The 27,796-nt window shown below is 36.1% G+C and overlaps 1 protein-coding gene across 5 annotated transcripts in view; it reads left to right on the forward strand.

The window, feature by feature from the left end:
- Window positions 1-27,796, forward strand: part of FSTL5 (follistatin like 5) — a 937,973-nt gene that overhangs the window by 604,610 nt on the left and 305,567 nt on the right. For all 5 annotated transcript variants that reach the window (XM_086345931.1, XM_086345933.1, XM_086345932.1 and 2 more), the window contains one exon: window positions 23,840-24,006. In XM_086345931.1, coding sequence (XP_086202057.1) covers window positions 23,840-24,006 — 167 coding nt within the window. The remainder of the gene's footprint in view (window positions 1-23,839; window positions 24,007-27,796) is intronic.

The raw sequence follows: 27,796 nt of genomic DNA on the forward strand, positions 1-27,796 counted from the left end.
TTCCCCAGTCTAACATGTCTACCACAGAGCCTTAGGGAATGATGACAGATACATATGACCACAGGGCCATGCCCTCACTGTGTCTTGAACCAATCCCAAAGATTCTGCTGGACCATGCAGCATCAGTTGCTGAGTCTTGAAACTTTATTTTTAAAAGAAGGGACACAAATATAAAAGGATAAGAATTTTTATTTTGAGTATTATTTGCATCAAAGGCTAGGTTAGCAATAGAAAAAAAAAAAGCCAATGGGTTTGTAAGATTCCTCTTAAGATATTTTCACTATTACACTTTTTTGGATTTTTTTTTAATTAAATTTAGAAAGAAACACAAAGTATACCCATTTCTCCTGCACTTACCCCAGCCACTAGCAACCACCAATCTGTTCTTTGTATGTTTATACTGCTGCTGCTGCTAAGACACTTCAGTCGTGTCCAACTCTGTGCGACCCAATAGACGGCAGCCCACCAGCTCCCCCATCCCTGGGATTCTCCAAGCAAGAACACTGGAGTGGGCTGCCATTTCCTTCTCCAATGCATAAAAGTGAAAAGTGAATGTGAAGTCATTCAGTCGTGTCCGACTCTTCACGAGCCCATGGACTACAACCTACAGGCTCCTCCATCCATGGGATTTTCCAGGCAAAAGTACTGGAGTAGGGTGCCATCGCCTTCTCCGTTGTATGTTTATACATACATATATATTTAAACATATTCAGGCTTCCCTAGAAGCTCAGCTGGTAAAAACAATGCACCTGTAATGTAGGAGACCCCAATTCAATTCCTGGATTGGGAAAATCCCCTGGAGAAGAGATTAACTACCCACTCCAGTATTCTTGGGCTTCCCTGGTAGCTTAGATGATAAAGAATCTGCCTGCAATGCAGAAGACCTATGTTCAATCCCTGGGTTGGGAAGATTCCCTGGAGGAGGGCATGACAACCCACTACAGTATTCTTACCTGGAGAATCCCCATAGAGAGAGGAGCCTGGCAGGCTACAGTCCATAGGGTCGCAAAGAGTCTAACATGAGTGAGCTGAGCGACTAAGTACAGCCAAGCACATGTATATATACCATTTGTTTACACATATAAATATACATATAAACCTACATATGCCCTTTTTTTACAATAACCATTCCAACAGGTATGCACTTGTATCTCATTGTGCTTTTGCTTGAATCTCTCTGATGCTTAATGATAAAGAGCACCTTTCCATGTACCTGTTGACCATCAATAAGTATTCTTCAGAAAAATGTCTATTTAGATTTTATGACCATTTTTAAAAAATCATCTCTTTTGCTATTGAGTTGTATGAGTAATTTTATATTTTTATTTAAATATAAATATTATATTTATATATATATATAATTTTATATATATTCATATATATATGAAATCATATATCTGAAATCAAACCCCTTATCAGATGTATGATTTATGGGTATTTTGACCATTTGGTATATACCTTTCACTTTGTTGCTGACTTCTTTTGTTGTCCAGAGGCTTTTTAGCTTCATACAGACCCATATTTTTACTTTTGCTCTTGGTGTCAGATTTAAAAAATCATTGCAAATACCTATGTCAAGGAGAAGGTAATTACCTATGTTTTCTTCTAGGTATTTTTATGGTCTCAAGTCTCACATTCAAGTATTTAATCCATTTAGAGCTAATTTTTCCTTATGGTGGGAGGTAGTGATCTAAATTGATTCTTTTGCATCTGACTATCCAATTTTCTGACACAGTTTATTGAAGGGAATGCATTTTATCCATCACATATTCTTGGTTCTTCTGTTGAATTAATTGGCAATAAAGCCAAAGGTTTATTTCTGAGCTCTCTCTTCTGTATGATTGAGTTATATGTCTGTTTTTATATCAATGCTATATTATCTTGGTTACTATAGCTTTGTAGTATAGTTTCAAATCAGGGAGTGAGATGTCTCTAGATTTGTTCTTCTTCCTGAAGATTAGCTATTTGGAGTCTTTGTGGTTATATACAAATTTTAAGATTGCTTTTTTTTCTGTTTCTGGAAAAAACTCCTTTGGTGTCTTAATAGTGAATCTGTAGATTTCTTTAGGCAGTATGAATGTTTTATAAATATTATTTCTTCCAATCCATGAGCATGGAATAGCTTCCCACTTATTTGTGTCTTCTTAAATATATTTCATTAATGTAATAATTTTCAGTGTGCCGGTCTTTCATTTCTTTGGTTAATTACAGTCCGGTTTTGTGTTCTTTTGGATTCAGTTGTAATTCAGATTTTCTTAATTTCTGCTAGCTTATTATAAGTGCACAGAAATGCAACACATTTCTGCATATCGATTTTTTATTCTGCAACTTTACTGAAATTGTTTATTAGTTCTAACAATTTTTTAGTGGCGTTATCAGCATTTTGTCCATGTAATATTAGTGAAAAGTGAAAGTAGCTCAGTCATGCCTGACTCTTTGCAACTCCATGGACTACACAGTCCATAGAATTCTGCAGGCCAGAATACTGGAGTGGGTTCCCTTCTCTAGGGGATCTTCCCAGCCTCGGGATTGAACCAAGGTCTCCCATATTGCGGGTGAATTCTTTACCAACTGAGCCAGCAGAGAAACCCAAGAATACTGAAGTGTGTAGTCTTTCCCTTCTCCAGTAGATCTTCCCAACCCAGGAATTGAACCCAGGTTTCCTATATTGCAGGTGGATTTTTTATCAGCTGAACTACCAGGGAAGCCCACATGTAATATTATGTCATATACAAATAGTGACAGTTTTTCTTACTTATTTCTAAATTGTATTCAGTTCAGTTCAGTTCAGTCACTCAGTTGTGTCTGACTCTACGACCCCATGAATCGCAGCACGCCAGGCCTCCCTGTCCATCACCAACTCCCGGAGTTCACTCAGACTCACATCCATCCAGTCGGTGATGCCATCCAGCCATATCATCCTCTGTCGTCCCCTTTTCCTCCTGCCCCCAATCCCTCCCAGCATCAGAGTCTTTTCTTATGTTTATTTTCTTTCCTGACTGCTCTGCCTAGGACTTCCACAACCATGTTGAATGAAAGAGGCAATAGTGGACATCCTTGTCTTGTTCCTGATCTTTAAGGAAAATCTTTCAGCTTTTTACCGTGGAGTATGATGTAGGCTTTTCATATATGATCTTTATTATGTCGAGGTATGTGCCCTCGACACATACTTTGTTGAGAAAGTATGTTCTCACTTTGTTGAGAGTAAGTTTGAATTTTTGTCAAACACTTTTCCTGTATCTACTGAGGTGATTATATGATTTTTACTCTTTATTTTGTTATTTTACTTAATAGTTTGTTAATAACACTGTTAAACCACTCTTGAATTGACTGTTGAACCGTTCTTGAATCTTTGGGATAAATCCCTCTTGATCATGGTGTCTGATCCTTCCTTTTAATGTATTTTGGTATCAGATTCTCTATATTTTTTGAGGGCTTTCACACCTATGTTCAGCAGGGTTGAAAGTGAAAGTGTTATTCATTTAGCAGTGTCCAACTCTTTGAAAACCCATGGACTATAGCCCACCAGGCTCCTCTGTCCATGGAATTTTCCAAGCAAGAATATTGGAGTGGGTGGCTATATACCTCTCCAGAGAATCTTCCCAACCCAGGACTCAAACCTGGGTCTCCTGCATTGCAGGTAAATTCTTTACCATCTCAACAACCAGGGAAGCCCATGCTGTAATTGTGTGTATAGTATTATTGTCTGGTGTTAGTATCTTTTGTTTGGTGTCATTTATTCTGTACATTTCTTCCATTGAATCAGCCATACCAACTCTTTTCTTTTTATTTTCTTCATTTCTATTTTTTCCCACCTGTTAATATATAAGCAAAACTGGTTATAAATCATTTCTTCATGAATTTAAAACAAGCATAAAAATATATTCTCAAAATAATAATTTAGACATATAAACAAATGTCATCTGATAAAAAGTATTTATTTTATTCCAGAATAATAACACTTAACAACATAAAATTAATAATACAAAGTTCAAACTAAATATAAAAATAGGGATATTTCAGATGCTGGAATTTATCAGTATATGGGTTTGATTCCCTTTTTTATTTACTTAACCAGGAAATACCTGTTTTACTTGTATTTCATACAATGCTATAGTTTAGACTGTTGTTATTTAAGGGTCACTAAAAACCCTTTCAGGTTTGCTTCAAAGTTTCTTTCAAAAATAATTGTATTTAATATTTCTAGTCAGTACTATTTAAAAAAAATTTTTCAGATGAGCAGGATAAAGATATAGTAGCCAGTTAAGTCTTCACAAAATTAAGAAACATTGTTGAATTGACGCAAAAAAACTGAGGTTTTTGCATGAAAAAAGCTTCAAAATGTAGATTCTGATATTTATTGCACAATACTTCTTTTCTCAAATAATCAAGTGTGCTTTGGCAGTTCTGAGATCTACACATTTAGAATTTCAATTAAAGTCATACAAGTTCTAATTTGTATAAATGCATTTTCAAATTGTATAATTTAAATCTAGCACACTAATTTTAGCAATCAATATATAGAGCATTCACACACAGTTATCTAGTTCATTGTAAAATTGGTCACATCACTTCTTTGTTTTGATGATGAAGATAAATGACCCTAGATGTGAGTTCTTAGGTATTTAATTTACCAAAGAGCTTCCACTTGTACTGCATTTACATGGGATTTGTAATTTCAAGGTAGTAATATTATTTTAAATTATGGCTAGAAAATCCTGAGACATACATATTTAAAGTAATTAAAACTACATTCATATACAGAGAAAAGCCATTCCAAGCTTTGCAAGTGATAAGGAACTATTATTGTATGGCAACAATCATAGGTTTACAAAGATTTTTAAATTTATGAGTTTTTATTTTGGGAGAGGTACAAATAAACCAAGAAAATCTTTGTTTTTTTTTTTTTTTTTTCAGTCCTAGTCCTCTCTAGAATTATATCAATAGATCATAAATAAATGTTACCCATCCTTTCATTAATATTTTGTAAATTCAAACATGAATGAGACAGAGCAAAAGTGAGAAAATATTAGCAATTTTTTAGATGAAGGAATCTGATTTTTGATTGTTAATGAAAAACTACACCAGACGAGTTACAAAGACAAGGAAGACTTTACGAAGACTGTGACAAGAGCAGGAGAGATTGAACTTAACTCCACTGAACTAGATTCGGACATGTGTGTCTACTAATTGGCACATATTGGATTTAAACTATTACATTCTCACAGATACTGAAATCAGGGTACTATCTTCCTTGATTATCAAAGGGAACCTCCTAGGATCAAAGGGAACCTCCTAGGATCAAAGGGAACCTCCTAGGACCTTGAGAAAGACACTCATAGGTTATAAAACCCAGAACAAGCTTGGAGAAGGTTACATCTCAAAGGGGCAGAGAAAGCATTTATAATTACAATTTTTCTAAGACAGGGACATCAGAGGCTTATAATCCAGATGGATTTTTTTGTTGTTGTTGTTGTTTAATGGTTTAGTCAAACTGAGAAAAGCATGAAGGCAGGCCTCGACAGATCTAGGTTCCTCTGATTTCTTAGAAAGAAAGTGGTAGCAGAGTTGATTCCTTCTTAAAGCATTTCTATTAAGCATCTTTTTGGTTAAAGACACATTGGAATTAAAACATTTCTTATTAAAATGTAAATATTCTCTTGGTAATCAAGCTTGTTCACAGACTAGTACTGTGAATGACTTACATGCCAAAATCAGATGGCATTTCTGGCTGAGAATTGTGCCCAGAGAATTAGTATTTTGTTTGGAAGATTAGGGGAGAAATGATCACTGTTCTACATGATAAACTTGGAGAATATAGACCCAGTAGGATGCCACCATCAGGGACTAAGAAATTGCATTTGGATAAGACAAATTTAACTAACATTTACATTTTGCACTGAATTCTCAAAGTCACAACTGTTGTAGTTTTAATAAAAATTTATTCTTTTGTTATTTACAGAGGACTCAGAGATTGGAGGTTTACAAACTCACCTATGCATAAATGGGCAGAATTTTCACATATCCTTTGTGTAATTAGTTTATGCTTAGTGTCGATTGAACTAAAAAATGCACAAACTAGAAGTTGAGAGTTACGCTTTATGCAGTGGACATTTTAAGACTTCAAGCCCAGGAGATACCATCTCAAAAAATGCTGAAAGACTGCTCCAAAAAGACAAGAGGAAGGAGCCAGGATATATAGAAGCATTTGCAATAAAAAACAGGTACTCTCCCTTGTAATGCTCAGGGCTTACAAAAGATTACTATTTATAAAGAATAAAAATTAAATAAAAGAATAAAAATAAAAGAAAAATAGTCAAAAAAGCAAGACAGTTCCAGAAAAATATCTACTCTGCTTTATTGACTATGCCAAAGCCTTTGACTGTATGGACCACAACAAACTCTGGGAAATTCTTAAAGAAATGGGACTACCAGACCACCTGGCCTGCCTCTTGAGAAATCCGTATGCAGGTTAGGAAGCAACAGTTAGAACTGGACATGGAACAACAGACTGGCTCCAAATAGGGAAAGGAGGACATCAAGGCTGTATATTGTCACCCTGCTTATCTAACTTATATGCAGAGTACATCATGAGAAACGCTGGCCTGGATGAAGCATATGCTCCCGATCAAGATTGCCGGGAGAAACATTAATAACCTTGATATGCAGATAACACCACCCTTAGGACAGAAAGTGAAGAAGAACTAAAGAGCTTCTTGATAAAAGTGAAAGAGGAGAGTGAAAAAGTTAGCTTAAAGCTCAACATTCAGAAAATGAAGATCATGGCATCTGGTCTAATCATTTCACAACAAATAGATGGGGAAACAGTGACAGACTTTATTTTCTTGGGCTAAGAACCACTGCAGATGGTGACTGCAGCCATGAAATTAAAACACGCTTGCTCCTTGGAAGAAAAGTTATGACCAACCTAGACAACGTATTAAAAAACAGAGACATTACTTTGCCAACAAAGGTCCATCTAGTCAAAGCTATGTTTTTTCCAGTAGTCGTGTATGGATGTGAGAGTTGGATTATAAAGAAAGCTGAACACCAAAGAAATGATGTTTTTAAACTGTGGTGTTGGAGAAGACTGTAGGGTCCCTTGGACTGCAAGGAAATCCAACCAGTCCATCCTAAAGGAAATCAGTCCTGAATATTCATTGGAAGGACTGATGCTGAAGCTAAAACTCCAATGATTTGAAGAACTTACTCATTAGAAAAGACCCTGATGCTGGGAAAGATCAAAAGCAGGAAGAGAAGTTGACGACAGAAGATGAGATGGTTGGATGCCATCACTGACTCAATGGACATGAGTTTGAGTAAACTCTGGGAGTTGGTAATGGACGGGGAGGCCTGGCGTGCTACAGTCCATGGGGTCACAAAGTGTCAGAAATGACTGAGCAACTGAACTCAACTGAACTGACTGAATAAAAGAAAACCAGATATATCAATTTAAGGTATTCAGTGCTTTTCTCTGTATGGGAAGATACAAGAGTCTGGGCTCGTTGAAATCATTCCTTTGATATGCACCTCAGCTCTCTGGGGCCAGTATTCTGTGTTTTCATCCTGCGTTTCCTCAGGTGCACCCTTGGTGATGGCTACAGCGGCTCACTGCTAGGTGGTCTTGGCAGTGGGTAGCCTGTTTGTCTCCATTTTGAGCTTTCTCAGGGCTTTACTGTCAGGGCAGCCCGGATGTAATGGCTTCATGGCTGCAACATTCTTTGTTTACTGATATGACAGGCAATATTTCAGTTCTCATTATTGGTCTGACCTAGAGAATGAGCAGAATCCAAGGGATGACACTTAAATAACTAAAGCATGTTGAAGGAAAGTAAACTAGCAAAGCAGTGTTTCTGTTTACTAGGTAACTTCCTATGAAGGGGCAGTGTAAATATTTTAGACTTTGCATACCATAAGTTTTCTATAGCAACTGCTCAACTCTGCCTATATAGCTAAAATCAGCCGTAGACAATAATAGCATAGACAGTAATGAATAGATATGATTGTGATCTAATGCAACTTTATAAAAGCAGGTGGTGGGTCAGATTTGGTCTATGTGTGTAGTTGCTAAGCCCACAAATAATGGGAACATTTGCTGATATGAAGATGGCTCTAATAATAAATTCTTTCATAGCCTATCTGAGTTAATGCTCTAGTTGCAAACACACGGTGATAGCCATGGTGTTAAAAAAAAAAAAAGGACAAGAACTAAGAATTTGCCAATAAACACGAAAGTGACAAGAAAAAGAAAGGGTCTCTAGACATAAATGTCTTTGGAGTTGAAAAGGGCAATTCATTAGCTGATTAGTGCTTGACTGGATTGAGAATAGCCAGCTCCCTTTTTTGTAATTTTCTATTCATCAATCTTGAGACGCTTTTGACCTGTGCATTTCAAGGGAGATTCCCAGGCTCACAGCTGACACTACTTACTAAACCTGATGCTTTCCCAATTGTAAATGAATAAATTGGTATTTCAGGATAAACAAAAGTATCCTGTGGTTTTGATTAGCTCAGTCAATCCCCGATGGCCTAATTAATTCTGGATGAATTGTTTAAATTTGTTTCTGGATTTGCATAGCTGAAGCCCAGTCTTCTGATGCTGTTGAAGAGCTGCCAAAATGCACAGCCAGTGTTCAATTCCCCACTCTTCACATCCATTTGCTCTAACATCTTAGAGAGACTGTAACTCAGTAAAATTTCATAGTGAAGGCAAATGCTCTGGATCCCATTTTCAGTTTTATCAATAATAGCAGTGCATTATGACTAACAGCAATCTCTCTCACCTGAATTGTTTTAATTAGGCAAACAATACTAAAGTCTTTTTTCAGTGGGAAATGTTTAAGTTCTCTTTCACTGTGTGGAATGAATACTTTATTCATTTAGCTCTGTATGCCTGACTGTATCTTTAAAAATGGTGAATTTTTTTCAATTTATTAAAGACAGAGCAAATAATGTGTTGTTTGATTGACTCTTGCATTAACATCCTAGGGTTTCCCAGAGATAAACTGAAGGAATGAACACAGGTTAACTTTCTTTCCTTATATCTGGACTAGCTTTTAACAGGCCACTGAGCACACAGTTAACATACAGGAAATGGGTATTGATTAGGTGATTGCTTTACCTTGACTGACGGATGAGTGTTCACAGCAAACTCCTCATGTAGGATTGTACAAGAAGTACTTCTATGCAATTTCTCATCCCAGATTACTACACTGAATTCCATCTATAAATTATCATATACTTTATATAAATTACTACAGCTAGCAAGATGATTCAGTATTTTATGCATTTAGGCCTTTAGATCATAATATAACATTTTCTCAAATCATGTATGATGTTTATACCAATAAATTGTACAAGGAAAAAGATACTTGATTACTTCAACATTTCACTGATATTTTTCACAACTTTTTAGAAATAGAAAAATGATTATCATTATGTTCCAAGCCTTTTTTTAAACTTTTTCTTTTATCTTGGAGTAGTTAACAATGTTGTGGTAGTTTCAGTTGTACAACAATGTGATTCAGTTATACATGTGCATGTGTGCCTGCTAAGTCACTTAATTCATGTCTGACTCCTTACAACCACATGGACTGTAGACTGCCAGGCTGCTCTGCCCATTTTCCAGGCAAGAATACTGGAGTGGTTTGCTATTCCTTCCCAACCCAAGGATCAAACCCGCGTCTCTTATGTCTCCTGTATTGGTAGGCAAGTTCTTTACCATTAGCACCAATGGCAACCCACTCCAGTACTCTTGCCTGGAAAATCCCATCAACGGAGGAGCTTGGTAGGCTGCAGTCCATGAGGTCGCTAAGAGTCGGACAGGACTGAGTGACTTCGTTTTCACTTTTCACTTTCATGCATTGGAGAAGGAAATGGCAACCCACTCCAGTGTTCTTGCCTGGAGAATCCCAGGGACGGGGGAGCCCTGTGGGCTGCCGTCTATGGGATCTCACAGAGTTGGACACGACTGACACAACTTAGCAGCAGCACCACCACCACCACCTGGGAAGCTGTGTACATGTGTGTATTATTTTTTAAATTATTTTCCCATTTGCTGCTGCTGCTGCTGCTAAGTTGCTTCAGTCATGTCCGACTCTGTGCGACCCCATAGACAGCAGCCCACCACGCTCCCCCGTCCCTGGGATTCTCCAGGCAAGAACGCTGGAGTGGGTTGCCATTTCCTTCTCCAATGCATGAAAGTGAAAAGTGAAAGTGAAGTCGCTCAGTTGTGTCCGACTCTTTACGACCCCATGACTGCAGCCTACCAGTCTCCTCCATCCATGGGATTTTCCAGGCAAGAGTACTGGAGTGGGGTGCCATTGTCTTCTCTAATTTTCCCATTTAGGTCGTTATATAACATTGAGCATAGTTCCATGTGCCATATTGTAGGTCTTTTTTGGCAATCCATTTTAAATATAACAATGTGTACATGTGTGGGGAAAGAGCATATTAGCCAAGATGGCATTATCAGGCTCTCTTGCCCCACTTTTTGTAAATGATTGTGTAACAGCTGAGATCACTTATAGCACCGTGCATGCACACCAAGCAGTACTTGCTTGGTCACAAGCTACTTTGTGCTACAGGGAAATATAAGCTCCACCTAACAAGTGGCAGCGTTACTGCTTCATCATGGCTGTGTCCATTGGGTCAGCCATGAGGAGAGATTGTAGCATGTCAACTGCTACGGCTGCTTCATCAACCAAGAGAGAATACTGTTATGGCTTCTCTGTCAGCTAGGGGAAAGATTGTGTTGTGTTAGGTTATGCTATGGCTGCTGCTACAGCTGTTGCATCAGCCAGGAGAGAATAAACATGTCCACAGTTACTATGGCTCCTAGAGTCTCTTTACAATCTCTTAGCTTGCACCTTGCCTACCCTGGGCTCAGTGAACAGTGTGGACAGGGTGAACAGCAAGACAATTGACGCTGTGAGCAGGATCAGCGAGACAACATGTAAATCTCAAACTCCTGGTAACAATAAATTCATTCTCTAAGCCTGTGAGTCTATGTTTTGCAAATAAGTTCATTTGTATTGACTTTTTTAGATTTCACATGTAAGTGATATCATATGATATTTGTCTTTCTCTGTCTGATTTCACTCAGTATGACTATCTCTAGGCCCATCCATGTGCTGCAAATGGCATCATTTCATTCTTTTTAATGGCTGAGTAGTCCATTATATGTATGTACAACATCTTTTTCTATTCATATGTCAGTGGGGGTTTAGTCTGTTTCCTTGTCTTGGCTATCATAAACAATGCTGCAACAAACATTGGGATACATGTATCCTTTTGACCATATTTTTTTCTCCAGATATATGCCCAAGGGTGGGATTGCAGTCATATGACAACTGCATTTTTTTGTTTTTTTAAGGAATCTTCATACTGCTTTCCAAAGTCATAGCCTCTTTTTTTTAACATACATATATTTAAGTTCAACCACAAGGGCACTTAGTTTGTAGGTGAATGTAAAGCCTGATGGGTCATGAGACATATTTTTTTTCTCTCATGCTTGAATAATATCTATGAAAACTAAACCCATGTGATTTTATATAAGCAATACCTTTCTCAAAGTAATCATGATGTATATTTATAAACTGAGTGAAATGGTGCCTATCTTAACATACAAGCACTTCAATAGCAATTCACTAGTAATAACAACTGCAGCTTATGGAGAATTTACTAAAGGCCAGGTATAGTCATGCTGCTGCTGCTGCTGCTAAGTCGCTTCAGTCATGTCCGACTCTGTGCGACCCCATAGACAGCAGCCCACCAGGCTCCCCCATCCCTGGGATTCTCCAGGCAAGAACAATGGAGTGGGCTGCCATTTCCTTCTCCAATGCATGAAAGTGAAAAGTGAAAATGAAGTCGCTCAGTCATGTCTGACTCTTCATGACCCCATGGACTGCAGCCTACCAGTCTCCTCCGTCCATGGGATTTTCCAGGCAAGAGTACTGGAGTGGGGTGCCATTGCCTTCTGCAGGTGTAGTCATAAGTATTTTAAAACATCATATCTTATCTTCACAATATTTCTAAGAGTTAGGTACCGTCTTTTCATAAAAATGAAAAAAAAAAAAAAAAGAGAGAGAGAGAGTTTAAATCACTTGTGAAGAATCTTCTCTATAGTGTGCATTTGAAATCAAACCAGGTAAACCAACAAGCCACATCTCAGATCTGAATCTTGCTGGTAATATAGTTCATGCCTTCATTCCCCGTGCTATGAAGGCTCCTTTGTCAGCATGTATCTTTTTAAGACAACGGCTTTACAGAATATCCAAAGATAGGGTGTTTTCTTTCTTCTACCAATTGTGTTCATGAACCTAAACTCCTCTTTTTGTGTCCTTATTGCATATGGGAAAGTTCCTGTCTGATCGCAAGGTGTCTGGTGAAACTTCAATTATTTAATTCTTCCTGACTTGCCTGGTGGCTCAGATGGTAAAGCGTCTGCCTACAATGTGGAAGACCTGAGTTCAATCCCTGGGTTGGGAAGATCTCCTGGAGAAAGAAATGGCAACCACTTCAGTGTTCTTGCCCGGAAAAGCCCATGGATGGAGGAACCTAGTAGGCTACAGTCCATGGAGTTGCAAAGAGTCAGACAAGACTGAGCAACTTCACTTTCAATTAGAAAAAAATGTTAGGATCACTAAATATCTACTCATAGATATGAAGATTAAATAAATCAACTACTTAGAACAATGTCTTGGCAAATGTTAGGTAATGAGTAAGTGAAAGTCGCTCAGTCGTGTCCACCTCTTTGCAATTCCATGGGCTATGCAGTCCATGGAGTTCTCTGGGCCAGAATACTGGAGTGGGTAGCCTTTCCAGCTGAGCCACAAGGGAAACCCAAGAATACAGGAGTGCGTAGCCTATCCCTTCTTCAGCACATCTTCCTGACCTAGGAATTGAACCCAGGTCTCCTGCATTGCAGGAAGATTTTTTACCAACTAAGCTATCAGGGAAGCCTTGTTGACAATTATTTCCTTTTATTTTAGTCTTACAAGAAATGACTCTCTTGTTGGGAAACACTAGACTTGGTAGATATAACTTGAAATGTCAGTACTCTGTTATCCCAGACTATATACTTATCATGATAAAATTATCCAGTTGTATGCACTCCAATTTTTCCAAACCATAAAGTTGAAATTAACTTGACTACTTTGGGTGTCTAACCAAATTCTCTGTTGGATACAATTTTTGTTATATCAGGTTTCAATCAAAGACTATTCTTCATAAAGAATTATTTTTTCAAGCCATTAGTGTCATAAATATCATTGAATGAATGGTCTTATTCTTCAGTTTAAAATTCAACTATATATAATTTATTTGAAAGAAAGAAATTAAATAAAATGGAACAGAAAAGTTGAATGGTAATTGTATTATATTTGTAAGACCACAAAAGGAATATCAAAATCATGAATAAATAAAAAGGAAAATGAGACTGCCTATTGTGAACATGTAAAACTGCCTGAATATTGTCAAAATACAGTCCTGTCTATAATAATATATTTTCCTTATGACTAGTTATAAAGTGAATAAGAATGAAATTCTACTTTTGAACACAAACATTTTTGCTTCATTGTTTTATAGAAAAATCTTTTATGGAAAAGTCTTTTTAAAAATATTTTCCCATAGCTTTTAAATCCCACCAATGACACAGAAAAAAAAATGACCTTTGGCTTTAACTACAAAATACTTTTATTTATGTTTGTGATTATAAGTCCTTCTTCTTTCTTTCAGAACTTATGGAGGAAATAATTCTATTCTCACTAAAGTCTCAGAAGTTTCTTCACTAGTGGCTTCTTTTCCTGAGGATAAACTTGGGATTTCTTTTTCCTATTCCTTATCAGATTCATTTTTCCACATTCAGACCTCTCCACTTTTTTCCTCTGTTCAGTATATTAAAGATACCTTGAGTACATATCTATTGCTTCCTCTGCATTGTCTTTATAACACTTGAATATTCTGCCGTCTTTGTGTCATACTATAGGCTTCCACAAGGCATATAGATAGCTGAGTCCTTGGAAACATGAGCTGGCAGGGAAAGTTTCTCTAGCTGAGCTTCATCTACCAATGCAGAAAGAAAGTTTTATGTGAAATTATTCTTCAAGTTACGTAACAATTCATGTTTCTTCAAATTCTTCTTGACATTAGACTTAGTGATCCATACCAATCTGAAAGATTTGGCTTAAATTTGTATCTCACTGATTATTTGTATATTTTGAACACTTTTTAAGATTTTTCTTAGCCATGGATTAACTCATTCATAAAGCTTTTCTTTGAGTCTCTTGTAGGTAGTTCTTTGGAGCTTTTTCTTATCAATTTTCAGAATCTATTAATCCTATGTATAATAACTTTGCTAGCTTTGTACATGGAAAGTATCTTTTCCTGCTTTGTGGCTTGCATTTTTGGTCCATTAATAGTGTCTTTAGAAACCTTTGTGAGGGTCAGGAAGCAACAGTTAGAATTGGACATGGAACAACAGACTGGTTCCAAATAGGGAAAGGAGTATGTTAAGGCTATATATGGTCACCCTGCTTATTTAACTTATATGCAGAGTACATCAGGAGAAATGCTGGGCTGGATGAAGTACAAGCTGGAATCAAGATTGCCAGGAGAAATATCAATAACCTCAGATATGCAGATGACACCCTCCTTATGTCAGAAAGAGAAGAAGAACTAAAGAGCCTCTTGATGAAAGTGAAAGAGGAGAGTGAAAAAGTTGGCTTAAAACTCAACATTCAGAAAACTAAGATCATGGCATCTGGTCTCATCATTTTATGGCAAATAGTTGGGGAAACAGTGAAAAAAGTGACAGACAGACTTTATTTTCTTGGGCTCCAAACTCACTGTAGACAGTGACTGGAGTCAGGAAATTAAAAGACGCTTGCTCCTTGGAGGACTTCCCTGGTGGCTCAGATGGTAAAGTGTCTGTCTACAATGTTGGAGACCCGGGTTCGATCCCTGTGTCAGGAAGATCCCCTGGAGAAGGAAATGGCAATCCACTCCAGTACTATTGCCTGGAAAATCCCATGGACAGAGGAGCTCCATGGAAGAAAACCTATGACCAAACTGGAAAGCATATTAAATAGCAGAGACATTACTTTGCCAACAAAGGTCCATCTAGTCAAGGCTAAGGTTTTTCCAGTAGTCATGTACGGATGTGAATGTTGGACTATAAAGAAAGCTGAGCACCAAAGAATTGATGCTTTTGAACTATGGTGTTGGAGAATACTCTTGAGCATCCCTTGGACAGCAAAGAGATCCAACTAGTCCATCCTAAAGGAAATCAGTCCTGAATATTCATTGGAAGGACTGAAGCTGAAATGCCAATTCTTGGCCACCTGATGCAAAGAACTGACTCATTAGAAAAGACCCTGATTCTGGGAATGTTTGAAGGCAGAAGGAGAAGGGGATGACAGAGGATGAGATTGTCAGATGGCATCACCGACTCAATGGACATGAGTTTGAGTCAACTCCAGGAGTTGGTGATGGACAGGGAGGCCTGGAGTGCTGCAGTCCATGGGGTCGCAAAGAGTCAGACGTGACTGAACTGAACTGAACTGAATAGAATCTTTTGAAAAGCAAATGATCTAAACAATAATGTATCAAACATATAAATCATTTCTGTAAAGGTAACTTTTTGTTCCTTGTTTAAAAATAGTTCTCTACCATAATATTTTGAAGATATTTTATTTCCATTATATATTATTATACATATATTTATTGTTATTATAAATGTGTATAATTATATTATCATGCACTTTTGAGTTATCAAAGTTTTAAAATTGTATACATATTTAAGCACCTTCTTTTCTCTCTTTTCCTCTTTGTGTCTTTAACCTTCCATCTAAAATCATTTTCCTTTGCCTAAAGAAATGCCTTCAGAATTAACCTTAAGACAAGTTATTAAACATGTATTTTCTTACTATTTTTTGAAAGCATATTTATTTTAATTTGTATGTGTGTGTATAAAATTCTAAGATTGATTTTACTTTGTTTCATCACTTATAAAATATAATCCTAGTAGCCTCTTGTTCCTATTTGCACTCATGATATCAGTTACCTAACTCTCCTTACTGCAAAGTCAATCTGTATTTTTTCATCTACTTAATTTTTAGATTTGTCATTTATTTTCTTCAATTGCACTACTGTCTATGTGTGGATTATTCTAGTGTTACATTTGCTTTGCTTGACATTTGATGATCGTAAACCTACAGATTAGATTCTCGATATTTAGAGAAATCTCTTAGCTACTATTTCTTCAAATACTGCTTCTACCCAATTACCTTTGTTTCTTCCTTCTGGGTTTCACATAAACCTGTTTTGTGTATATCTCAAATTTTGATTTTCTGCTTTTAATTCTGTAATATTTCTTTTAGGCTCTTTCTCAGTTTATGACATATTTTTTTATTACGGGTATAATCTGTTCTTAATGACATCAATTTAAGTCTTAATTTCAGGTTTTTTTTTCTGGGGTTGGCCAAAAACTTCATTTTGTTTTTCCATAAGCTGGCTCTAGTAGCACTTTGTCTTTTTAACTTCATTCAAAGCAATTTTGTTTGATTGTATTGTGACAATTATCATATCAATGTACATTCAGTTCAGTTCAGTCACTCAGTTGTGTCTGACTCTTTGCGACCCCATGGACTGTAGCACACCAAGCCTCCCTGTCCATAGCTAACTCCTGAATTTACTCAAACTCATATCCATTGAGTCGGTGATGCCATCCAAACATCTCATCTTCTGTCGTCCCCTCTCCTCCCACCTTCAATATTTCCCATTATCAGGGTCTTTTCTAATGAGTCAGTTCTTCACATCAGGTGGACAAAGTATTGGAGGTTCAGCTTCAGTATCAGTACTTTAAATGAATATTCAGGACTGATTTCCTTTAGAATTGACTGGCTGGATCTCCTTGCAGTCCAGGGGACTCTTAAGAGTCTTCTCCAACACCACAGTTCAAAAACATCATTTCTTCGTTGCTCAGCTTTCTTTATAATCCAACTCTCACATCCATACATGACTACTAGAAAAACCATAGCTTTGACTAGATGGACATTTGCTGCAATGTAATGTCTCTGCTTTTTAATATGCTGTCTAGTTTGGTCATAATTTTTCTCCCAAGGAACAAGCGTCTTTTAATTTCATGGCTGCAGTCACCATCTGCAGTGATTCTGGAGCCCCAAAAAATAAAGTCTGTAACTGTACTTTAAAGTTTATCAAAACTGGTAGATTTTTGTGTAGCCATTTTAATATTGAAGATGAAAGAAATAAATCCAACATTGTCGGCATATTATGCTTTATTATTTCAAGAAAGGTAAAAATGCAATTGAAATGCTAAAAGGAAAATTATGCAGTGTATGAGAAGGTGCTGTTACTGATCGGATATGTCAAAAGTGGCTTCAGAAGTTTCATGCTGGAGATTTATCCCTGGAGGATGCTCCATGGTTGGGTAGGTCAGAGGAAGTTTATAGTGATCAGATAAAGACATTAATTGAGAACAAACAGTATACCATGTGGGAAATAGCCAACATACTCAAAATACCCACATCACGTGCTGAAAATAATATGTACCAGCTTGCTTATGTTTATCATTTTGATGTTTAGTTTCCAAATATGTTCAGCAAAACAGCCTTCTTGTCCATATTTCTGCAGGTCATTCTCTACTTAAAAGTAATGAAAACATCCTGTCTTTTAAACAAACTGTAATGGGTGATGAAAAGTGGATACTGTACCATAAAGTGGAATGGAAGTGATCATGGGGCAAGCAAAATTAACCACCAACAACCACACCAAAGGCCAGCTTCACTCAAATAAACCGATGCTGTGTATATGGTGGGATTGAAACGGAGTCCTCTATTATAATCTCCTTCTGAAAAATCAAGTGATTAGTTCCAACAAGTACTTTTCTCAGTTAGACCAACTAAAAACAGCACTTGATGAAAAATATAGTCAACAGAAAACATAATCTTCCATCAGGATAATGCAAGACTGCATATTTTTTTGTTGACCAGGCAAAAACTGTTACAGCTCCCCTGGAAGTTCTGATTCATCCACCATATTCACAAGACTTTGAACCTTTAGATTTCCATTTATTTTGGTCTTTACAAAATTCTCTCAGAAAAAAGGAATTCAGTTCTCTGGAATTCAATTCCTTTGTCACCAATGCAATATTTTCTACTTATATAATTTATATTTGGCTCTTTAATCAACTTATAATGTTTGTAGATTATATATTTAAGTTATTTTTTAGAATTTCTAAGCTGATTTTGCTTTCATAAACCTAAATTTTACAAACTTGATGTGTTTGTTACTGTTGTTATTTTATTTATCCTTATTCTCATAACTTGTTGTTCAGTTACTAAGTCATGTCTGACTCTTCGTGACCCCACTAACTGCAGCATGCCAGGCTTCCCTGTTCTTCACTATCTTCCAGAGTTTGCTCTGACTCATGTCCATTGAGTCAGTGATGCCATCCAACCATTTCATCCTCGGTCATCCCCTTCTCCTCTTTCCCAACATCAGGGTCTTTCCAATGAGTCAGATCTTCACTTCAGGTGGCTGAAGTACTGGAGTTTCAGCTTCAGCATCAGTCCTTCCAATGAATATTTAGGATTGATTTCCTTTACGATTGACTGGTTTGATCTTGCTGTTCATTTTCATAATTATTCTCATAATGCTGTAGTCTTTTTTGTGTGTGTGCCATATGATCCTTCATGGTTTACTGGATATTTTATTTAAAATTTTTACAATAATAGATAAACTAGAATGATGTTATCTTAATATGGAGAGGAAGACTGTTTTATGAAACACCTAGACAAAAGTAGTCTGCAATTCACACATTCACTGTAGAGTGAGACACTTAAACTCTTGTCACAGAGGCAGATGTTACCTATCCCATCTATTCCATGCCTCTCGCTATGAGAAGCCACATAGGGCATTTAGGCTGCTCTGTCACCTTCTTATGGTAGAAAAATTCCCAAAGCAATGTGACACCATTCAGGACATAGGCTGGGAAATTTCTCAATGTCTTATTTCTTTCCTAGTTAAGAATGAGAAAAAAAGTTATCTCTCACATATATTCTTTAAAATGTATTATGTGTGTTTAATTCACGGAGAAGGCAATGGCACCCCACTCCAGTACTCTTGCCTGGAGAATCCCATGGACAGAGGAGCCTGCTAGACTGCAGTCCATGGGGTCGCTGAGAGTCGGACACAGCTGAGCGACTTCACTTTCACTTTCCACTTTCATGCATTGGAGAAGGAAATGGCAACCCACTCCAGTGTTCTTGCCTGGAGAATCCCAGGGACGGGGGAGCCTGATGGGCTGCTGTCTATGGGGTCGCACAGAGTTGGACACGACTGAAGCGACTTAGCAGCAGCAGAAGTGTTTAATTCAGGGTTATTTATTTGTTGCTGTTTTATTTCTTTAGTGGAAGAGTTTGTCCAAATTGTCTAATACATTGCTATTGAAGAAGTTTCTAATTCTTTTCTTAAATTCATTTTGTTTTGTTTTTAATAATACAGATTGTGATATAAGTATATAATAGCTTATAGATAATCACTTAGCATAAACTCAACATTTTTTCATAATAAGTTAATGCATATATTGACATGTCTAACTTAGATCAGACTTAACATTTATTTGGAAATCACTTATTTCTTAATAGACAATGCCACAATAATTTCCCAGTTAAATAGCTTGTCATTGACTATGGTTTTCTTACTACGAAAATAATTAATTCATTCCTTCTATACTTCTTAAATGTCTTTTATTGTTTTTTTTTTTTACATTATTATCTGCTTTTAATTAATAATTCCTATTAGTGGAAGAGAGAAGGGAAAATACATGTTATTTGAAAATATCACTGATAAAATATCTTCTAGGTATCATTCCTACAGTAGAAATTATAAGCATGATCAGCTCAACAAATTATGAGACTAATATTTAAATCAATTAAGATATTCAACATAAGTATATCCTTAGGAACTTGAAAAGATGTAGGTGTTAAGAAGAACAGAATTCTGTTTATGATAAATTATGATACACAGAATCAATTTTCAGTTACTAAAATGATCTTCTTTTATAAACTGGTGTTTCACAAATATTCAAAATATTTCCTTCCATTTCTGTACTACTTGAAATTTACATAATATTTTTACCATAGTTCTTATTGCTATTCCTATCGACTAGTTGTTATTGGAATAAAGTGGTTAAAGTTGTATTCAACTACTCTTGTCTGTCCAACTTCAGGTTCTGCTAGAGGAGAATTCAACTTTTCATTCCTTCAAAAACAAACAGTCTATACTCCTCTAAGTCAAATTGTGAAAGTATAAAAAGAGATACACAGAAAAACTATTTTATTGCCTCTTAGCCTTTCCAAGTAAGAAAACAAAAGAAGCTGATCTGGAAATGGCATCAATAGTCTTCATAATATGCGATCAAAGGAAACACCACAACTAGACTCTGGTTTCTTCTTTGAATGCTTCAGACAGCTTCCAATAAGGGGCCAAGCTCATAGGTCAAGAAAAAGTACTGACGTGATTCAAAAAGCTCAGTAATATCTATTATATCTAACCTATGTACTTTTACCTTTGGTCAGGACACTAAATGACTTGTTGTCATGTGATGCCTGATTTTAAACAAGACCTTCCAATGTGCATCATTGGAGCTAAAGAGATAGAGCACTAAAATGAAAGATGCTGCACAGCACAGAGCAGTTGCTCGCCTGTACATAACTAGCAGAAGATATTTGTGGACAGAATGCAAAAAAAATGTTATCATTGATGTATATCTACAAAGTTGTATATTAATTGTAACTGATATAGAATTAAATTTTCAACATTTTTTCTTTGAAATTCTTATTTCTAAACTAACAACTGTGATCAGTAACATACACACAAACACTCAGATACAATCAATCTCACCTCTTTAAACTGACTCACATAATTAGTTTTGTAACTATTGTTTCAGGTTGTGAATGTATTTCTAGGTATAAGCATTATTTCTCTATGAAATATATGAATGTGACATATTTTATAAACCTTTTACTTACCATGAAAGCATGTTGAAAGACCTTAGAATATAAGAATAACAATATTTAACATTTGTGATTTTTTGAGACTAAATCTTAGTCTGGTAATAACTAAGAGAAAGATGATTAATGATGAACATGTAAATTTTGTAAATAAAATAAATCTTACAGCTGAATTTTCTTAAGGAAAGCACTACTTGATTTTGAAGAATAACTTGTAAACATAATTATATTTGTGCATGTAGCTCTATATAATTATTAAGGAAAAGGTGAAATGTGTAGCATGAAACCTGTAGGGAAAAAGGTCTAAAGTTTTTTTAATATACATATTAGTTAATAGCACATATTACTGAAATAATTTTAAAAATCATTTAAAAACATAATCTCCAAATTAACATAAAAGCTTTTGCTGTGCATGTTAATATTCCCTGGGTGAATAGTAATTCTTAATTCTAATTAGGCAAGCTCTCAAAAAATTACATTTTAAAAGAATGTCCTACATAATGTTATGCCAAATTCAGCATTTATTTTAAAATATTCATGTTATCTAATTAGCATTGTAATATATAACTACAAAAAGCACAACTATTTGACTGGCCTAAGACCTAATACCAGATGCAAAACTTTAGTGAAGGTATTTCAAGGTGACTCAGTACCAACTCTATTATTAAATGTCAGAATAGCCAATGTTAACATGCTGTTTTCAGAATCAGATGTCTCATTATCTTGTACATGATTTTATGAGAAACAAGAAACTGAAATTCAGGAATGCTAATGAAAATTATTAATAATTCTTATGTGGTACCCTACATTATGTTATTACTTTTATAGTTTTCTGTCTTCCCTTTAAGTTTGGAATATAAATAAAAAGACATAAAGATATCCTATCTGCGAATATCGAAAATGTCATGTGTCTAATTAGTGAAATATATTTTCTTTTAGAGATTTTATATAATTATATATCTATAGAGAAGTACAACAGAGTGAATATTAGAGAAAAGATAATTGAACATATTCCCTGTGGTCTTATTACTCAGTGAACATTGAAATAAAATGTGAATATGGATAAATGTCATTAAGGAACATTAAATTGTCAGTACAAATGACTGGCCAAGACACTTGTTCCTCATTGCTTTCATTTCATTCAGTGATGTAATGAACAAAAGAATAAATTCGATTGAGTCTCTTCTGATAGGGTTTTTCAATTTCAAAAGATTGCCTACCCCATTCTTTTACAACACAAAATAATGAGGGCTTAAATAACTATGACTTTCAGGTTTAAAGACAAGATCTTATATAACAGCACTTAACAAGTGCATGTAGGGGACAATATGTTAAATACTGGCCTTCTGAGACAAAGATATGTGCTATTTTTGATGTTACAATTTTTAATAGTACCAAACATTCAAAGAACTGTTTGTTGAATACGCTCTGTGTGCTAAGTCACTTCTGTCCTGTCTGACTCTCTGTGACCCCATGGACTGTAGCCCTCAAGGCTTCTCTGTCCATGGGATTCTCCAGGCAAGGTACTGGAATGGGTTGCCATTTCCTCCTCCAGGGAATCTTCCTGACCCAGAGATAAAACCCACATCTCTTGTGTCTCCTGCATTGGCAGTCAGGCTCTTTCTATAAAAGTCATTTGATTACCATTTACCTTCCTCCTTAAGAGGTAGACAGGATTCAGAGAGAAAGAAAAAGTTCAAGTGGTGAAAAGGAAGGGAAGAGACAGCACTGACTGTACCTGATAATATTGATTGCAAATTAAAAGCCACCACTTTTGACAGTCAACTCCCCCATCATAAAAAAATATCATCAACAGCAACAAAGGAAAAAAAAGACAATTATAGTCTCTCCACTTCCACAGAAATTTCAGTGAGAATAGTGATTTTGCTCTTTCTTTCCTGAAAGAGACTGAGCAAAATCAAAATCCATGACTCCATCATAGCATAGAAATGATAGTGTGCCGGTGAATGTCATTTGAAAACTAAAGGGCAATTGTTATATGGATAAAGACAGGTGGGATTATCCCAGGCATTTCTCCTGATAATAGGTGATGCTGGGAATGACACAATTCATTCCCAACATTGGTAAGAATTGTCTGGAATCAGGACAGGAAAGCAGATCCAGATTCAAATTATATATCCTGCTATAGCATTATAATTAGAAATATGTTCTATGGTTATTTAAAATATATGTAAATTTGATGAATAAGGAAATGGCTTTACTGTACTCACACTGTGTGATAGAGGCAGCTGACAGAATTTTAGGAAATTGTTGTTTGGTTGGTGAACTTCAGTTTTCCCTCCTTCAACTTCCCAAATAAATCTTACTCCTTTAGAGTCAATTTATGTTTCCCAGCATAATGATGCATTTTATCCATTCAGCTATGCTAGTGTTCTCTGAAGCCAGCCAGCAATGATCTCACCTCACCCACAATATAAATCTATCAGTGAATAAACAACATCATTTTTATTTCAATGCCGGTGACACACTACATGTCGATTTGGCAGTTAAATAATTTATCTCTCTTCTGGGTGCAATCTGCCAGGCTTATTATAACTCTACTCCTGATATTCATTTCATGTTTAATAGTTCTGTGCCTCATGAGGATGCCTGTCAATCAATGAAACTGAAATGTCATTCTGACCTTTTATTGGAAACAATTTACTCTTTTTCTCATTTCATCACAAGCTTTTCTCCATTTTATACAATTTAAAAGCTTTAATTAGTTGTATTCAGAAACTTTACACTAATTAACTTTACAAAACTACATGCTCCTCAACATACCTGACACTTTATCTTTTCAGAGGTTATCCAGTTGAGTCTGCCTGAAGATCAGAAACTAAGCGTCACAGCAGCAACGGTGGGGCAGAGTACCGTTCTGAGCTGCGCCATTCAGGGAGCACTGAGACCCCCCATCATTTGGAAGAGGAACAATATTATTCTGAACAACTTAGATTTAGAGGACATCAATGTGAGTACATCAACAGAGGTTGTGTATAATTTGTGTATCTCGTGTGATATAGTCTAGACCTTGTGAAGTCTGAGGAGCTTAATGAAATCAGATATTACAATTGAATAGAATTATTACACTGCCATATCCATTCTACTGTCTGGAAGGCATTTATGGAATATTTAATTGTATCCAAATCACTTGTTTAAGCATGGTAAGCACAGTATATACCACTGTGTTGGTGAAATTGCCTCAACTTAAATCATAAAGTTCTGGGTCTAAGAATTTCTGTAATTACCGACAACTAATCAAATGGTAACCCACTCCAGTACTCTTGCCTGGAAAATCCCATGGATGAAGGAGCCTGGCGAGCTACAGTCCATGGGGTCGCAAAGAGTCGGACATGACTGAGCGACTACACTTGCACTTTTCTTTCAGTCTTTATATACTAGCTATTAGAGTTGCAACAGCATGTAGCTTACGAAGTGTTAAGTGGGTAAAGGCAGTTTTAGCTTCAAATACTTCATAATGTATTAGAACAACACATATTAATAAAATAAATAAATGGCTTATTTCCTGGAATGAAGGAATATATTTCATCACTGTTTATACCTAGAGATTCAGAATCTAAATTCAATAGGGTACAGCCCCAGTTGTCAGACAAACCAAAACAACCACAGGAAATTAATTTCTTCCTTCTATGTTGTCTGTTGAAAATGAGCATGAAGAAGTGACCATCATCTTAGATGATGGAAAGAAGTGAAAATTGTATGTTATGGGATGTCCGCAGAAATAAGTTGAGCCAATCCTTTTCCTTAGTGATGTATTTGTGTATAAATTTTAGTTACTTTTTTACTCTCGCTTAAGAGAGCCATCACCTATCCACTTATTCTTTGCTACTTCATAAAGAATCCCTAAATCATAGGTGCAAAATATTCACTCATATTTGTTACATTTTACTAATATTCTTGTTTAATGTCTTTGAAAGTTTCAAAAGAGAAATGCCTCCAATTTTATAATTTTTTATTTTGATAAAATTTTTCTAACTTTGCTTATATCTGGGAAATTTCCTCATGTTATATGGAGAATAATGTTTAATTCGCAAAGATGCTAAGACATTTTGTGCCATAATCTCAGGACCATTCAAAAATTTTTAAGAGGCATGGCCTTAGACAAAATCATCTCAGGTTTGTGTTATGGGTTATTGGGTTTGCTTTTTTTTTTTTTAACTGAGGTAAAATGGTATATAATATTTTATTTGTTTCAGACATAAACCATAAAGCAATCAATCTTTGAACACATTATAAAGCGATTACCATAATAAGTCTAGTTACCATCCATCATCATATAATTGACCCCCTTCATTCATTTCCCCAACTCTTTTATCCTTTCCAATCTGGTAACTGCCCATCTGTCCTCTGTATATACAAGTTCTGTGCTGTATGTTTGCTTTGTTTTTATATGCCATATATAAGTGAAATTGTCTGATTTATTTCATTTAGCATAATACCCTTTGGTCTGCTATAGAAAATGACATTTACTTCTTTTTATTTGACTGAGTAGTATTTGCTGTGTGTATATTTGTGTGTGTGTGTGTGTGCGAGGAAGAGAGAGAGAAAAAGAGCTCTCCTCAGTTGCATCCAACTCTTTGTGACCCCATGGACCACAGCCCACCAGGCTCCTCTGACCATGGTATTTTCTGGCAAGAATATTGGAGTCGGTTGCCATACTCTCCTCCAGTGTATTGTACTGACTCAGGGATTGAACTCGTGTCCCCTGCTTCTCAGGTGTATTTTTAAACTGCTAAGCCATTGGAGGGAAGCACTCAGCAGGTAAAAAATCTGCCTGCAATGCAGGAGACACAGGAGATATGCATTCAATCCCTGGGTCGGGACGATTGCCTAGTGGAGGAAATGACAACTCACTCAAGTATTCTTGCCTAAAAGATCCCATGGAGAGAGGAGCCTGTAGGGCTACAGTCTATCAAGTCACAAATAACTGAACAGAACTGAGCAACTGAGCACAAACACACAGAAATATATGTGCATCACATCGTTATCCATTCATCCATGGATAGGCAGTAATTTGCTTCCATATATTAATTGTTGTAAATAATGCTGTATTAAACATAGAAACACATGTATCTTTTTGAATTAGTGTGTTCATTTTCTTAGGCTAAGTACACAGAAGTGGAACACCTGGATTATATGGTAGCTTTATTTTTAATTTTATTAGTAATCTCCATACTGTTTTCCATTATGGCTGTACCAACTGACATTTCTACCAACAGTGTACAAGGTTTCCCTTTTCTCCACATCCTCTCTAGCACTTGTAGTTTTGATAACTGTCATTCTAACAGGTGTGAGGTGATATCTTACTGTGGTTTTGATTTGCATTTCTCTAATAGTGATGTTGAACATCTTTTTATGTGGCTGTTTTCAATCTGAATTTCTTCTTAGGAAAAATATCTATTTGGAGTCTCTACCTATGTTTTTGATTGGATTGTTGGCTGTTTTGCTATTGAGGTATTTGAGGTATTGATATGTTTTGGATATTAACTCCTTACCAAGCAAATATTTTCTCCCATTCAGTAGGTTTTTTTTTTTTTTTTTTTTATCCTTTGCTGTCCAGAAGCATTTTATTTAATGCACTCTACTTGCTTGTTTTTGCTTTGGTTGCCATTGTTTTTTTGGCTAAGAGCCCAAAAGTCCACAAGAAGTGTGATATCAAGGAGCTTTGCTGTTGTTGTTCAGTTACTCAGTTGTGTCTGTGACCCCATGGACTGCAGCATGCCAGGCATCCCTTTCCTTCACTATCTCCAGGAGTTTGCTCAAACACAAGGAGCTTAGCACCTATGTTTCCTTCTAGAAGATTTTATGGTTTCAGGTATCACATACAAGTCTTTAATCCATTTTGTATTTATTTTTATGTATGGTTTAAGATAGTGGTCCAATTTCAATCTTTTGCGTATGGCTGTCCAATCTTCCCAACACAATTTATTTAAGGGACTGTTCTTCCCCATTGCATATTCTTGGCTCCTTTATTATTAATGTTATTATCTGTGAGTTTATTTCTGGGTTCTTTATTCTTTTCCATTGATATATGTATCTGTTTCCATGGAAGACCATATTCTTTTTATTACTATAGGTTTGTAGTATTGTTTGTAATCAGGAAGCATGATGCCTCCAGCTTTGTTTTGCAATTCATTTTGACATATGGCAAAACCAATACAATATTGTAAAGTTAAAAAATAAAATTAAATTAAATTAAAAAAAAAGAGTGATTACACTATTCAAGGTCTTTATGATTCCAAAGAAATTTTATAATAATTTGTTCTGTTTTTTTCAAAGAATTTATTCATTTCTTTTAGGTTGTCAATTTGTTAGTGTATAATTATATATAGTCGGAGAAGGCAATGGCACCCCACTCCAGTACTCTTGCCTGGAAAATCCCATGGACGGAGGAGCCTGGTAGGCTGCGGTCCATGGGGTCGCTAAGAGTCTGATACAACTGAGGGACTTCACTTTCACTTTTCACTTTCATGCATTGGAGAAGGAAATGGCAACCCACTCCAGTGTTCTTGACTGGAGAATTCCAGGGACAGGAGAGCCTAGTGGGCTGCCGTCTATGGGGTCACACAGAGTCGGACAATTATATATAGTAGTATTTTATGATCCTATGCGTTTCTCTCATATCAGTTGTAACAATCTCTTCATTTTTAAATTTATTTATTTATTAATTGAAGGATAATTGTTTTACATAATTTTGTTCTTTTCTATCAAACCTCAACATGAATCAGCCATAGGTATAC

This window comes from Bos grunniens, chromosome 17 (assembly GCF_055505025.1).
Source record: "Bos grunniens cultivar Pamir isolate PY7600 chromosome 17, Bosgru_T2T1.0, whole genome shotgun sequence".
NCBI classification, from domain to species: domain Eukaryota; kingdom Metazoa; phylum Chordata; class Mammalia; order Artiodactyla; family Bovidae; genus Bos; species Bos grunniens.